Here is a 15,109-nt window from a genome sequence, read left to right as displayed (position 1 = left end):
CCTTTTCTTTCACAATTAAGTCATACGCCATTGTGTCTACTAAAATCACACATTTTACAGTATCAGTAACATTTCACCTAAAATGCAGAACCAAGTAACTAAAATGTGACCTTTGAACTTCAATTTCTACCAAATAGCTATATATTACCAATAATCTATAATTAAAATAAGGTCATGTGGTAAGTCTAAGAAGGCCTACTTTGGACAATTCTAAATTTGGATGACATAAGCCTGCACTAGCAAAGTCTTCTACCTAATGGCAGAAAATGGCAAGCAGAGAAAGAAAAGCATCTTTAAAGATATAGTACTTACTTAAGAATGGTTTTCGCACTACTGCAGTCTTCAAATCGAATGGAGTAACCAACTTCCTGGCCCAACATCACATCCATTTCATCAGCAACTCTCTGAGCCACACTCATTGCAGCCACTCTCCTGGGTTGGGTACAGGCAACTCCTCTCTTGGGTCCTGGTAATGATCGCATGTACTCCACACACCACTGCGGAATCTATCAAATAATTTCACATTTAAATTAATTCTATTCTGCCTGCATATCAAGCATATGTAACATAAAACACTTTATCTCATTCCAATGATTTAAAAACAAATTCAATTAGGCAAATGACAAAAAGATTTGTGACTCAAAACTTGTAACAACACAAGCTCTCTAAACCAAGGAACAGTCATGTATAATACTGATACGACACATACCCCTGAGCTGGGTATACACAGTCAGAGATGCACTCGACAGGGTGAACTATCCCATCATGAAGTATTTCCCTATGCAATTTTAAAAACTCCAACTTACTACAAATTCTACTTTATAATGTTTCTAAGAAAGTGTAACTTTTAAATTCTTATATAATTTGAGTTGCAAAATCAAGTAGAAATCATATCCCCTTGTAACTCTGAAGTTGTACTTGCATTTAATTCAATTCAAATTTGGTTGATAAGCCAGCAGAACCTAACTCTTAGCACCCCACTCTTTGGTAATCCTATCCTTTTCCTCTCAGGAGCAGTATGCACAATGGCAGCACCTTAGGTACCATCTTAAAGTCAATTTTAAGAACTGCCAGTCTCAAATTTAACAGGACCTAGAGCAGTACCACTTCGTTAAGGGTGGCCAAAGGGGCGGGGGACCCCCAAGCACAAGTTAAGCTGGGTGCCTTGATGGCAGTACATTTCCCCCCAGTTCCATTATCAACATAAGCTAATGGATTCCCCAGTTTTACAGTTTTCCAGTCACTTAACTGGAAAAGAATCATGGGGAAAATGTAAGTGCTCACCACATTAAATGGAAATGCACTGCTGGAAGAGCATAATTGTTTTACATCAAAGCTTCCAGAAGCCTATCAGACTCTAATGCTACAGGAAACATGGAGTTTTCTGCACAGTATCAGTACAGTAAAACTGATGAAGAATATTGGTAGCTGCACTATTATTACATTTTAGTTGGGTTGCTTCTGCAATCTGGGGGTAACCTGTCACTGACAAGTATCTGAAAGGGAGGGTTAATTATGTTGATTCTCTAAAAACATCACATATATCTTTAAAACACTTTAAATGAACAAAAATAACTAAAGAAGTGGTATCTATCGGGTTCTGTAAATCCACAGACCTACATATCCTCAATTCGGCAACCCTTTCACAAGGGCAAAATGTACTTTCAAAGATCTAGAAAGTGAAAATTCAAAAACCACTCACTGGTGAACTAAAGATATTTAAAATTAATTCAAAATTCTCAAGGCAAGAATGTTCAGATCTTTTTTTTTTGTTTTTTGAGATGCAGTCTTACTCTTGTTGCCCAGGCTGGAGTGCAGTGGCACAATCTCGGCTCACTGCAACCACCGCCTCCCAGGTTCAAGCGATTCTCCTGTCTCAGCCTCCCAAGCAGCTGCGACTACAGGCGCATGCCACCACGCCTGGCTAATTTTTTGTATTTTTAGTAGAGATGGGGTTTCACCATATTGGGCAGGCTGGTCTCGAACTCCTGACCTCAGATGATGCACCCGCCTCGGCCTTCCAAAGTGCTGGGATTATAGGCATGAGCCACCATGCCTGGCCAAGAATATTCAGATTTTTTAATTCACTCCGCTAAAATCGACAGCTTATCTCCACTTGAAAAACAAGACCAACAAGTTAACTAGCAGCTCTCAGGACCCCTGTACACTCACTCTGAAAATGACCAAGGATGCCAAACTACTAATAAATTTACTGTGTTAAGAAATTAAAACTAAAAATTGCTAAAATATTTATTAATTGCTAACAATAAAACCTCATTCTGTTTTAATACAAAATAACACTTTCTATAAAAATGACTACTTTGCAAACAAAAAAAACTTGGCTAGAAGAGTGCATTTCCTTATATTTTTACAAATTCTAGGACCCCTGAAATCGTTTCAAGGACTTTTAAGAACTCCCAGGCAATAGCTGGAGAACCAGTCAGTTAATGCATCTGTTCACATTTCTAAGGAACATAGCATTAAGAAGAGAAGGAGGTCCTGAAATATGTAGGCTACTGGTGTATTCAAGCCAGGGATCAGTTCTATTTTTTTTAAGATGGAGTCTCACTCTGTTGCCCAGGCTGGAATGCAGGGGCGCAATCTGGGCTTACTGCAACCTCCACCTCCAGGGTTCAAGTGATTCTCCTGCCTCAGCCTCCCAAATAGCTGGGGTTACAGGTGTGCGCCACCACGCCCAGCTAATTTTTATATTTTTAGTAGAGACAGGGTCTTACCATATTGGCCAGGCTGGTCTCAAATCCCTGACCTCAGGTGATCCGCCCGCCTCAGCCTTCCAAACTGCCAGGATTACAGGCATGGGCCACCGCACCCAGCCAGGACTAAGTTATTTTAAAGCCATTCCTCCTTTTCAGCTTCTTCTCTTCCTCCATTTGAGGTCATCATACAAACTGATCCTCGGTGTTCTAGTCTTCTTGTTTTACACAATATCCTGTGAAGTTTTATATGTTCTAACTTCCAGTATTACCTGTAATTCATCAATGCCAATCCTAACTCTAGCTTCCATCTTAGAGCTAATGGTCATTTCCACCTAGTTAGTATCTCAAATTCACACGTTCAAAAGCAAAACTATTTCTCACCTTCCTCCAAAATACTTGTTAATTCCTAATATCCTGACTCCAATCCATTCTTTATTTTCTATTCCCATGGCCCTTCGCAGAATAAAAACTTTTGTTATGACCTCTTACATGGTCTATCATCAGTATGTTCACTAGACAGGACATTTTTTTTAAAAAAATTCCTCATCATTCCTCTTCAGTTCAAGAGCTCTGATGGCTTCCAATCTATATAAGATATATTAAGGCTCAACTGACAGCTGCAGTCTCACCTGCCCCACCTCCACCTTCCCAAACCCTCTGTATTCTGGCCAGAGCATATCTGCATTCCCTTAGCTCAACATGTGTCCTTGCTCACACTGTCCCTTTGGCTGACCTAGCTTCAATTCCTTACTCATGTGCAGTTATGTGTCTACTAAGCAGCAATGTGAAACGTCTTTACTGTAGGTCTGTCAAAAGTTAAAGTCATGGTCCGGTGCAGTGGCTCAGGCCTGTAATCCCAGCACATGGGAGGCCGAGACAGGCCAATCACTTGAGGTCAGGATTTAGAGAACAGCCTGGCCAACATGGTGAAATGCCGTTTCTATTAAAAATACAAAAACAACCCCGTCTCTACTAAAAATACAAAAAACTAGCCGGGCGTGGTGGCGGGCGCCTGTAGTCTCAGCTACTTGGGAGGCTGAGGCGGGAGAATGGCGTGAACCCGGGAGGCGGAGCTTGCAGTGAGCCGAGATCACGCCACTGCACTCCAGCCTGGGAGACACAGCGAGACTCCGTCTCAAAAAAAAATAAAATAAAATAAAAAATAAAAAATACAAAAAATACAAAAACAATTAGCCAGGCATGGTGGCGCACACTTGTAGTCCCAGCTACTCAGGAGGCTGAGGCAGGAGAATCACTTGAACCCAGGAGGAAGAGGCTGCAGGAAGCCAAGATTACATCACTGCACTTTAGCTTGGGTAACAGAGCGACACCTTGTCTCAAAATAATATAAAAAAAAAAGTTAAAGTCATTACTTTAGATTTTGTTTAGAGAATTTTTCTGACAAGAACAAATCACTAAAAAAAAGACTGGTTTTAAGGGTTTGAGTCAAAGTTTAATAAGAGTATGCTAGGAAACATATGAATGAAATTCATTCCTTAAACCGTTTGGTTTCCCTTCAAATCCCCCTGATGTGCTGCAATCCTAAGTATTCAAGTATCTTTACCCCTCTAAAAGTCAAATATTAATCCAAATAATCACAAACCTCATCTTGAGTTGACCTGACCTCCTTCTACACTAACCATTAATAAACTCATCTCTGAAATGAGGCTACCTATATCAGACCACAGAATAGCAGGTATGAAATATAACTTTCGATATAAAGACAAAGGTACAAAGTTTTAAACGTTGAGCCCACCAAAATCCACAACCCAACCCAGGACAATTCGCTAAACCTAAGTTTCTCATAAACCTAAAACTCATTTTGCTCATCTGTAAAGTGGTGATGAATATCTTCCCTGCAGGATTATAGAAAAATGTAAATAAGCTAATACATGTAAAGTATACAGTGTCTGGCTTTACCCAAATGTCAATTAAATAGTAAGTTCAGAGTTACAGTCTTCCATGTAATTTGAAAATTCTTTACATTTCCGTAAGGTGATTTTTGAACACCCTAACATCAATTCTAAGTTTTCTTTCATTAAAAAAGAAAAATTGGGAAGGCTAAGGCAGGAGGATTGCTTGAGCTTAGGAGTTCAAAACCTCAACTCTACAAAAATTTTATTTGAAACTTAGCCAGGCACTGGTGGCATATGCCTGTGATCTCAGCTACTTGGGAAGCTGAGGCAGGAGGATCCCTTCAGCCCAGGAGGTTGAGACTGCGTTCATACCACTGCACTCCAGCATGGGTGAAAGAGACTCTGTCTCAACAACAACAATACAAAAGAAAAGAAAAGAGAAGAGAAGAGAAGAGAAGAGAAGAGAAGAGAAGAGAAGAGAAGAGAAGAGAAGAGAAGAGAAGAGAAAAGAAAAATGGTACGAAGGCTCAGTCTGTAATAAAAGCTTCCTATTTTTGTTGCTACAGTACCTTCAAAATGTCTATGCACATGTAACTTTAGAAAAAGATAAATTGTGTATGCAGTATGTTCAATCTCTGCATCGTAAGGCAGGTAATTATTAAATTAGCTTTAATACTTTTCTGATTTTTTCAAATTTTCTACAATGATCAGGGACCACTACTTTTGAAACCGAAAGAAATTTTTAATTAATGGTTCAGGCTTAAATGTATAAAGAGTTACTTCTCACCCACAGCAAGAAAATGCAAATTAAAAAGTACACTAGAATGCAATTTTTCACCTATTGGATTTGTAAAAATTCAAGTTCAATGATACGTTTTAATAGTTTCCCACATATGTTCTCATACATGCTCATGGAAAGGTAAATTAATACACTCCCTCTGGAAGGCTATCCAGCTTTCTGTATCACAATTACAAATGATCTTCTGACCCAGCAATTTCTGATTCCTACAGAAACACTTGCCCATGCAAAACCACCATGGGAAACAGCCTAAATGTCTATCAACAGGGGTCTAGTTAATAATAGCCCATCCGTGTTTAAAAAATATCCTAGATATATTACAAATAAGACACTAGTAACAGTGTTTAGTTCTATGGGGGGGATGACTAGATGGACAGAAGTCACGAGTATAGACTTTATATCCTTTTAGCACTTCATTTTTTCGAAAAATAGATATCTGCATGGCTCAAGATACTATATTAAATACAAACGACAAAAATCTACCCCAGTGGTTGATTTCTCCACCCAAGCACCAGAAAATAAACTGTGTGTCCCTAAATCTGTACTGTCCTAGAGTCAAAATGGGTGGGAGAGCATCACTCTGCCATACTTAAGGTAACAAAATTTGAAAAGCGAGCACCACTATTTTCCCCTAGACTCAGGGGAGAGAGGTACTCTCCATAGGATTTCCACTCTGAAATTCAGAGTGCCAATTAAACATCAAAGCAGCTATTCTTCAAGATGTTCCATAGGACAGACAAGGGAAATGACCACCAGAATCAAATATGCAACATTTGCTAAACTTAAACATAAATGAAATATGTACCATGGTATACAGTAACTCACCTGTGTTGTTTTACCAGACCCAGTCTCACCAACCAGTACAAAGGACTGATGTCTAACCAGAATATCTGTAAACCTATCCTTGTATTCCCAAACAGGGAGCTGAAGCCGTTTCTTTAGAATATCATAGTATCGAGGAGTATGGGGTAAGTTGGTGAACGGATTAATGCACTGTGGAAGTGACGTGTGACCTGCATGTCCGGCGTGCGCTGAATGAGCAGAATGTGTCGAATGCGTTGAATGCGCTGAGTGGGTTGAATGAGCTGAATGGGAAGCTTTTAAAGGTGGTAATCCAGCACTGATAAGCATAGCATTCGTTGAAGCTCGCAACTCCTTCTCCTTTTCTTTCTCCCTCTCCCGCTCTCTATCTCCTCTATCGCGTTCTCGGTCTCGATCTTTAGACCGATCTTCACGATCCCGGTCTCGATCTCGATCCTTCCTAAAAACAAAAATTTAGAATTCAGATTCTGAATTTTAAGCAGAATGTTCATGTTAGTGTTATAATCACAAAGAGAGTAAATGTCCAACATTCAAGTGAGTAAAAAATCCAATGGATTATGTAACTATCAGAAATAATAAAAAATACCCTACAATTAAGGGCTTCTCATTCTCCACCACAAACATCTTTCCCTTCCTTGCTTATGCCTCACCTTCCTTAACTTTCAACGTAAGGTTACAAGAACTCAGTCTGCTGCAAGTAAAACCCCTCCTACTTAGACAACAGAAATCAGATACTGAGAGTAGGATGAAGAAAGGATAGGTCCAAATTGAGCAAAAGAAGATGGCATCTCAATCTTTCTCAAATTCTCCTTCAATTTGTGAAGAGGTATTTTTTGCACTAAAAGTATATTCAGAAGTTAGCACAAACACTGTTACTGGACATAAAGACAACTCTACCTCACATTACTACAGTCAACAGTGGTGGGTTTTGCTCAATACTTTTATAATCCACATTTAATAAATTGTTTTAATATTCCTTTCTTTGCCATAGGACAATGTTTGGTTGTAATGCAAAGTGAAAAGAGCATAGTACAATGTTATACATATCAATATCTCAACTAATACAAATATGAATTACAGGACTGCAGAATTTGTTTTTTTAGTTATACTTTCCAGCACTTTCCCAATTTTGTTCAGTAAATGTATACTGTTTTATAAGAAAAACTAAAATTAAAACTTTTATTCCTTCTTCCTTGTTTACTCTTGCATTTTAACCTTAACAGCAACAGTAAAAAACTGAAAGCACTCTATACATCTATGTACCTTGGTCTACCATAAAATGAAACATAGTCAAATTAAAAATAAGCTTCAATGAACACTATTAAGTTGTTTAACATGTTAAAATTATGCAGGTAGCCACTCTATTAAACTTGGGTCAATTTTAAGTAGTCAATTCTGGTATCTACTTCCAGTTATTAGAGATTGACCTTAATAAGTCATTTTAAAAGCATCTATGCTAAGAACTTCACAAGCAGAAGGGCTGCATGTTGCTCATATGCGTTGTGGCTAAAAGCAGCCTCTGGGAGACTGGTGGTGGAAATAAAATAATCTATGCTTGTTCATTCTACTAGTCCAGTTTACTACAGACCAACTACTCCAGCAGAGAAACTTGCCTCAAGATGTTTAAACCCAGACTTGAAATAATCAGGCATGATGGAGCTATGACACAAGCCCCTAAACATATCATTGTTCCTTACCCACAACACACAAAAGTACAAATTCCCTGTGCTCCAAGTACAGTTGTGTGCCATGTACAAATTTACTCAAAGAGAAGAAAAGCCAGATATATGCATATGTAAACATGAAAAGTGATTTTCCCCTCTTCTATCCCAATGTTCACCTACAAAACTCACAGAGCATACAAGCCAGAACTGTATGAAGCCTCTCATCTCACCTGGCATAAACAGAAAGAAAATCAATGGGAAAGAAAAGTCAACGGATAACTTAAAAAACATAAAATGAAGTCTCACAATTCAATACTTGAGAGTCTGGGCCTACCTTCCGAAATATGCCATCAATCATCTTTGCTTCTCCTGTTTCTGGCCTAAGGTGACTGTTAATTAAATAAGTGTTTACATTGCTCCAAAATGCCAATGAGATGCAGTTTACAATAAGAGTATACAGAAATGTACCCAGTAAAGTGAGAAGCACTGTACTCACATATGGTTCAAATACTAGACATCTTAAAGATCATGGAACATACAGCTAGAAAAGAACTCTTAAAGCACATCTGGTCTATACAAAAAGGATTCACGTTTCTAGTATTCACTCAACCATGGGGGAAGGAGGAGATCACAAAAAATAATTGAAACAATTTTCTTTTTTTTGAGATAAGATCTCGCTCGTCACCCAGGTTGGAGTGCAGTGGCTCACTGGATCATGGCTCTCCGCAATCTCAAACTTCCGGGTTCAAGTGGTCCTCTTACCCGAGCCTCCCGAGCAACTGGGACTACAGACAGGCATGCACCACCATGCCTGGCTAATTTTTTATTTTTGTAGAGATGAGGGTCTCACCATGTTGCCCAGGATGGTTCTGAACTCCTGGGATCAAGCAATCTTTTGCTTCAGCCTCCCAAAGTGCTGGGATTACAGATGTGAGCTACCATGCCCAGCCTAGAAATTTAATGATTTCTATATTAATCATTAAAGTATAGAAATTTAATGATTTCTATACTTCTAGCATAGTACTAGGCAATTAAGACATGGACCTAACCTTTCAAGAGTTACAAAATTTGGGGGAAGAGCAGTGACAAAGTAAATCATGTATTACATATTGCCTTACTTTGTTAAAGTAATACCTATACTAACAAAGATTTTTTCAGGGGCCCACTTCATCAGAAGCTTCATTACCAAAACATAGGATGTATAAAATATATTCTAAAGATAAAAAGGTTAGCTGCTGATCAAGCAATGGGGACAGCTGTGGTATTAAAAGGAATGCTGGAATCACAGTTGTAAGACACCACCTCAATTTACTGACCTGCAAAATGATAAGCATTTTCAGATACTTTTAGTCTCAGATTAAAGTAAGAAAACAGGGAGGATGCAGGAGGCAAATTCAGCCACCTAGAAATGTTGCTTATGGCTCAAACTACCTACCTTCAACGAGAGAGGTAGGATACAAATGAAAAGTCAGTAAAGGGGGGAAATCAAACCCTCCACTTCATAAATATTTATCAACTATTGTGCAATGTTTTTTTAAACAGGTATTTTTTTATGATAAAGGAGTTTTGTTCTTAAAAGTTTACTAGTTGAGGTATAAGGGTTTTTAAAAACTGGTATCAAGTCAGTGTTTCAGACACAGCCACAACACTAGCAGGGAGAGAGGTGATATGACACAGTTGTTTAACATACTGTTCTGTACTGTGTCTCAGTTCAATCCTGGCTCAAGACTTAAGGCAACTATAGGATCACAGTTATTTCTTCCCTCATCTAAAAGATGTGGCTATTAATATGTCTTGTAGAGTATCAAAAGGATTAAATGAGTTAATGTATGTGATGTGCTTAAAGTGTTGTCTGGCACACTGCAAATGCCCAACATTGGTGGCGGTGGTGGTTGTTATTATTATTATTATTTTGAGATAGAATCTTGCTCTGTTACCAGGCTGGAGTGCAGTGGTGCAATCTCAGCTCACTGCAACCTCTGCCTCCCTGTTTCAAGCGATGCTCCTGCCTGTCTCCAGAGTAGCTGGAACTACAGGTACGTGCCACCACACCCCACTCATTTTTGTATTTTTAGTAGAGGCGGGGTTTCACCATGTTGGCCACGATGGTTTCAATCTCTTGACCTCATGATCTGACTGCCTCGGCCTCCCAAAGTGCTGGGATTACAGGCGTGAGCCACCATGTCCAGCCAATATTGGCTATTATTAAAGATCTTTTTAAAGTTCTAATATCATGTTATAATCCCACATGGAAGGCAAGACCTGGTGACTCACGCATGTAATCCCAGTGCTTTGGGAGGCCAAAGTGGGAGGATCACTGGAGGCCAAAAGTTTGAGACCAGCCTGTGCAATATATTGAGACCCCATCTCTACAAAAAACTTTAAAATTAGCCAGGTGTGGTGGCATAGCTGTAGTCCCAGCTACCTGGGAGGCTGAGGTGGGAAGATCACTTGAGCCCAGGAGTTTGAGATTGCAGCGAGTCATGATCATACCAGAGCACTCCAGCCTGGGAAACAGAGGAAGACCCTATATCTAAAAAATGAAAAAACAAAAATTCTACATGGAATAACAACAGGCACTGAAGTACTGCTAATGAAGATGTAAACTGGTCATCAAAATCATGATATTTTAAATAAACATTGCTTTTTTTTTTTTTTAAAAAAAAAAAAAAAGAATCTCACTCTGTTACCCAGGCTGGAATGCAGTGGCACAATCTTGACTCACTGCAACTTCTCCCTCCCAGGTTCAAGCAATTCTCCTGCCTCACCCTCCAAAGTAGCTGGGATTACAGGGGTGCGCCACCACGCCCAGTTAATTTTTCTATTTTCAGTAGAGACAAAAATACGTTTTACCATGCTGGCCGGGCTGGTCTTGAAATCCTGACCTCAGGTGATCCATTCACCTAGGCCTCCCAAAGTGCTGGGATTACAGGCGCTTAGCCACCGCACCTGGCAATAAGCATTGCTTTTTATCTGTCAATCTTATTTCCAGGAACTTCTCAAGGATGTGTGCAAATATGTATGTATAAGGATGTTCATCATACTTCTCATTTATAAAATAACAACAAGTGGAAAACTTCCTAAACATCAATGAATAGAATATTGGTTAAGTAAGTGATGTCATACCTTTACAACTAGAGCACTATGGCAGCCAATTTTTTTTATGTTTTATTTTTTTTGAGACGAGTCTCGCTCTGTTGTCCAGGCTGGAAGACAGTGGCGCAATCTTGGCTCACTGCAAGCTCCGCCTCACGGGTTCACGCCATTCTCCTGCCTCAGCCTCCCAAGTAGCTGGGACTACAAGCATCCACCACCACACCCGGCTAATTTTTTGTATTTTTAGTAGAGTCAGGGTTTCACCATGTTAGCCAGGATGGTCTTGATCTCCTGACCTCGTGATCCACCCGCCCTGGCTTCCCAAAGTGCTGGGATTACAGGCGTGATCCACCACGCCCGGCCTATGGCAGCCAATTTAAAAGCATAATATATACCTACAGTTAATGACATTTCTGAGTGGGAAAAAAAATCAAAGTACAAAATGACACGTGTTGATCCCACTGATATCAAATTTTATAGCTCATATTTTTAAGTCAATACGCAGAGATCTTAAAAAATGTTCACTAAAACATGTTCTCCAAAGACGGAGATGAAGATTTTAGGGAATGCCTTTTTTAAACCTTTGAGTATAAACATTTCCTATGTTCCCGTGGTAAGTTCATTTAACCTCATCTACCATACAGGATTGTAGTGAAAATGTGTGTGCTCTACAAATGTTATCACAGTATTAACATATTAGCATTACTTTCCCATAAGTAACAGGAAAAAGTCTTATCAGGTGGTAATATCAAAAACCAACATCAAAATGAAAAACGTCCCTAACATGGAAAACTTTTTTCCATACTTCAACAGTAAGTTGTCTCTTGGTAATAACTGTATAGTGAAGACTCTGTGGGTTGACAAAAAGAAGAAATGAGGCCAGAATACGCAACAGAAACCTATAATAACTTCACCTGATTTCAAAGTTAAAATATGTCAAGAATAAAATAAAGACTTATATAGTTGGGAACATTAATGTAAGTGAAATCTCCCACTGAATTACCTTCTCTTCTCAGTATTGGAGACATCCTATCTGGCAGTGGAGTTTGTAAGACTGACAAGCTTATGCTCTCAGATAAAACCACTTGCTGACTATCAGGGTAAAAAAAAAAATCTGCAGGATTGCATGGCAGTCAACAAGTGACTTAAAATTATGGAGTATGAAAAAAAATCCTGATGCTGATAAACACTGTAAGTCCACTGTTAAATAAAGCCAGTTCTATGATAAATGGCACTCAAATGACATAGAAATTAGTATTAAAACTTCCCTCTACAATTTCTTATAACTTGAGCATTATTCCAAAGATGAACTCGCCTTTATCCACAGGCAAATTCTAAATAATATACCAGGGAATCATAAAGCTACCATTAGACCCCGAAAGTCGACATGTTTACTAAGGGTATCTGTTTTTGCAAGAGATAGTAAACAATTGTACATACATATGGTGGGACCACTAATCCCAAGGGAAGCATTTTAAATGGTGCACATATGCACAAATACAAATGAATTCATTCATTCCCTCCCAGAATATTTTGTTCCAATCTGACCTCCTGTTAGAGACATCAGTTCCAGATGACAGCAATTTATTTTTGCTTCAGAGAAATCAAGAACTAAGTGTTCCCTACTTTACCAACCCATTATAAATGTCATTAAAATAGGCTGTAATGAATCTTAACTACAGTACTGAACTGTGTGCTGCTGAGTGAAAATGATAAAGGCAGGGTTCCAGATCCTGCTGTAAACTTGCCCAAGCCACCTTAACTGTTCTCCATTTCTCATTCCTTGAGTGGAGCTGTAGAGTCTTTTTTAAGTTGCTCCCAGCTCTGAGAGTCTGTGACATACAGCTCAGAGGCATTTAACGTTTTGTGGGGGGTAACGGTGGGGGACAGTGATAGCCTAAAGAGAGTCTGTCTTACAGTGTCATTGTCTTTTTACAATGCCTAATATCGCCAACTAAACAACTCACAAAACTGTGACATGCTTTTGCTTTGTATTGAATAATTCAACATATGGGAAGGTCTCAGAAAGTACATCCTATCCTGGCTTATACTCTACAATGACACTAAACATATCCCTAGAAATCAATTTCAATGAAGAACTTCAGCTGAAAATTTCAAAAAAGCTAGACAAGGGGACTTGACACAGTGATTCCGTATCACAAGTACACAATAAAATGATAAAATTATGCAAAGTATTTGGATATTCGGGCTTTTGTGGGTTTTCCCTGAATTATCCAAATAGGTCTTTGTACTTCAGCAATGAAAACACACACGGGAAAGAAACAGATTTTCATAAAACTGCTTAAGTTAACTGTTAAATTCCTCTGTATCTTTAAGGAAAGGAATCTGGAACACCATGAGTTTGTGTAAGTATTTCAACTCTCAACCTCCACATGGGCGGTGTTTCGCCATAAATACTAAAAACACGTTTTGAACATGATCCCTGTATTTCAAAAGCTACTTATGAAGAAAAGTGGGACATGCACAGAAAATAAATGATGAAAAAAAAAAAAAAAGAATGCCTTCTAATCCCTCCCCATGGGATGATGTTCGGTAACCAGTTTTAACCAAAGCAGGAAATAGAGGAGATGGCGGGAGCGTAGGCAGAGGGCGGAAGTTTGCTAGTATCTACTTTGAAGTGTTTGAATGGACCGAGACACGCTCTCTCCCGCCAAACTATAAACTCAGTCGCCCCAAAACACCAGCCTTCCAGCCCACCAGGTATTTTACTCCACCCTTCCTTTCTCCCGGCAAGTCCTCTACTCCCACTTCCCCAGAGAACTCCCCATTTGCTGGCTTCTCTCAACTCCCGCCACCCCCACCCCAGCCTACATTGGGATCCACGCGCTGCTCTCACTTTCCGCCCTCCGCCTTTCCCGTCTGGAGTGCCTGGCCGCGCCCCCACTCAGGCCCTCCCCATGGCCCCTCTGCCTGGGAAGTGCCTGGTGCCCTTGGAAGCGAATACTCCCGCCGCGCCCTCCCCCACTCTCTCCCCCGGATCCAGGCCTTCCTCGGGAACCGAGGCCACGAGGTCCGCGGTTCACTCCCGCCCCACGCCCTCGAAAGTGACTCCTGCTCGGTTCGGCCTGGGGGAGGAGGCGCCCTCATGGCCACTGCAGGCCTCTCCACCCTCCGGACTGGGTTGGGCACCGGCCCCGCCGCACGCAACTCCCCGCGCCCTTGCCGGGCCGAACGGGCGCCGCGCTTCTCCGACCCGCCGCTGGTGAACCCAGCCCAGAAGGAAACAAAGGCTCGGGCTCCAGGACCCGCTCGGCCAGGCCAGTCCCAGCCCGCTCCCTGCCAGGACCCCAACAAAGCCCGAGCTGCTGCCTCGCGCCCCCGGCCTGGCTTACCCATCGGTCCCCGCACGCTTCTTGCCAGAGGGGTAATCCTCCCCTAGGTCCAACCGGTGCCGCTTGGACATCCTCGCACTCTTCGAACGGGCGGTTATTAAGGAAGAAAGCTAGCTGCTGTATGGGCACAGTGGAGGACAGCCACTTAACTCTGAAGGACCCCCACCCCTCCCGCTACTACAGCCCACACGGTGCGGCCGGAACCAGGAGCTAAAATGGCGGCGGCGACGAGGGCTGGGCCTGCGCGCGCGCGCGCTTCCGCAGCGTGCGTGCGTGCGAGTGTGCGTGTGAGCGAGGTGCGCGCGCACGCCGCCCAAAGGCGGGAACTCCTGTCCCGCCCGCTGCCTCATTGGTCCGACCTTTCTTGGGTCTCCTCCCTCTTCCCGTAGCTTTCCCCTCCTAGGAGCGGCTGTTAGGAAAAGCCTGAAGGCCTTCACTTTCCATTTCAGTCTATCCTTGCCCCTCTGAGTCGAGAAATTGAGGAAGTCTAGTCCTAGTTAGGAAATCCTATTCATCTCTATTACCCCGGCTTTAAGGGAATCTCAGACCCAGAGAGGTTGAGAAACGAAGATCGTACAACTAATAAGTGGCAGAGCCGGGATTGGAACCCAGCTATTTAGTAACTCCAGATCTGGAACTTGAGGCCACCCCGCTACTCTCAGTTGCAGTGAGGGACCGCGCGCGGTGGTTCACGCCTGTAATCCCAACACTTTGGGAGATCGAGGCAGGCGGATCACGAGGTCAGGAGTTCGAGACCAGCCTGGCCAACATAGTGAAACCCCGTCTCTACTAAAAATACAAA

The 15,109-nt window shown here is 41.3% G+C and overlaps 1 protein-coding gene across 1 annotated transcript in view; it reads right to left on the bottom strand.

The window, feature by feature from the left end:
• The window catches only part of LOC105487838 (DEAH-box helicase 15), a 67,294-nt gene extending 52,754 nt beyond the window's left edge, over positions 1-14,540 (bottom strand). The window contains exons 1-3 of the mRNA XM_011751465.2: positions 14,308-14,540; positions 6,198-6,633; positions 313-506 (exon numbers count right to left, since the gene is read on the bottom strand). Coding sequence (XP_011749767.1) covers positions 313-506; positions 6,198-6,633; positions 14,308-14,378 — 701 coding nt within the window. The 5' untranslated portion in view covers positions 14,379-14,540. The remainder of the gene's footprint in view (positions 1-312; positions 507-6,197; positions 6,634-14,307) is intronic.
• Between the last annotated feature and the right edge of the window lie 569 nt (positions 14,541-15,109).

This window comes from Macaca nemestrina, chromosome 3, assembly GCF_043159975.1.
Source record: "Macaca nemestrina isolate mMacNem1 chromosome 3, mMacNem.hap1, whole genome shotgun sequence".
Classification (NCBI taxonomy): domain Eukaryota; kingdom Metazoa; phylum Chordata; class Mammalia; order Primates; family Cercopithecidae; genus Macaca; species Macaca nemestrina.
Note: the sequence above shows the minus strand (reverse complement) of the source record. Positions and strands in the feature narration are given on the sequence as shown.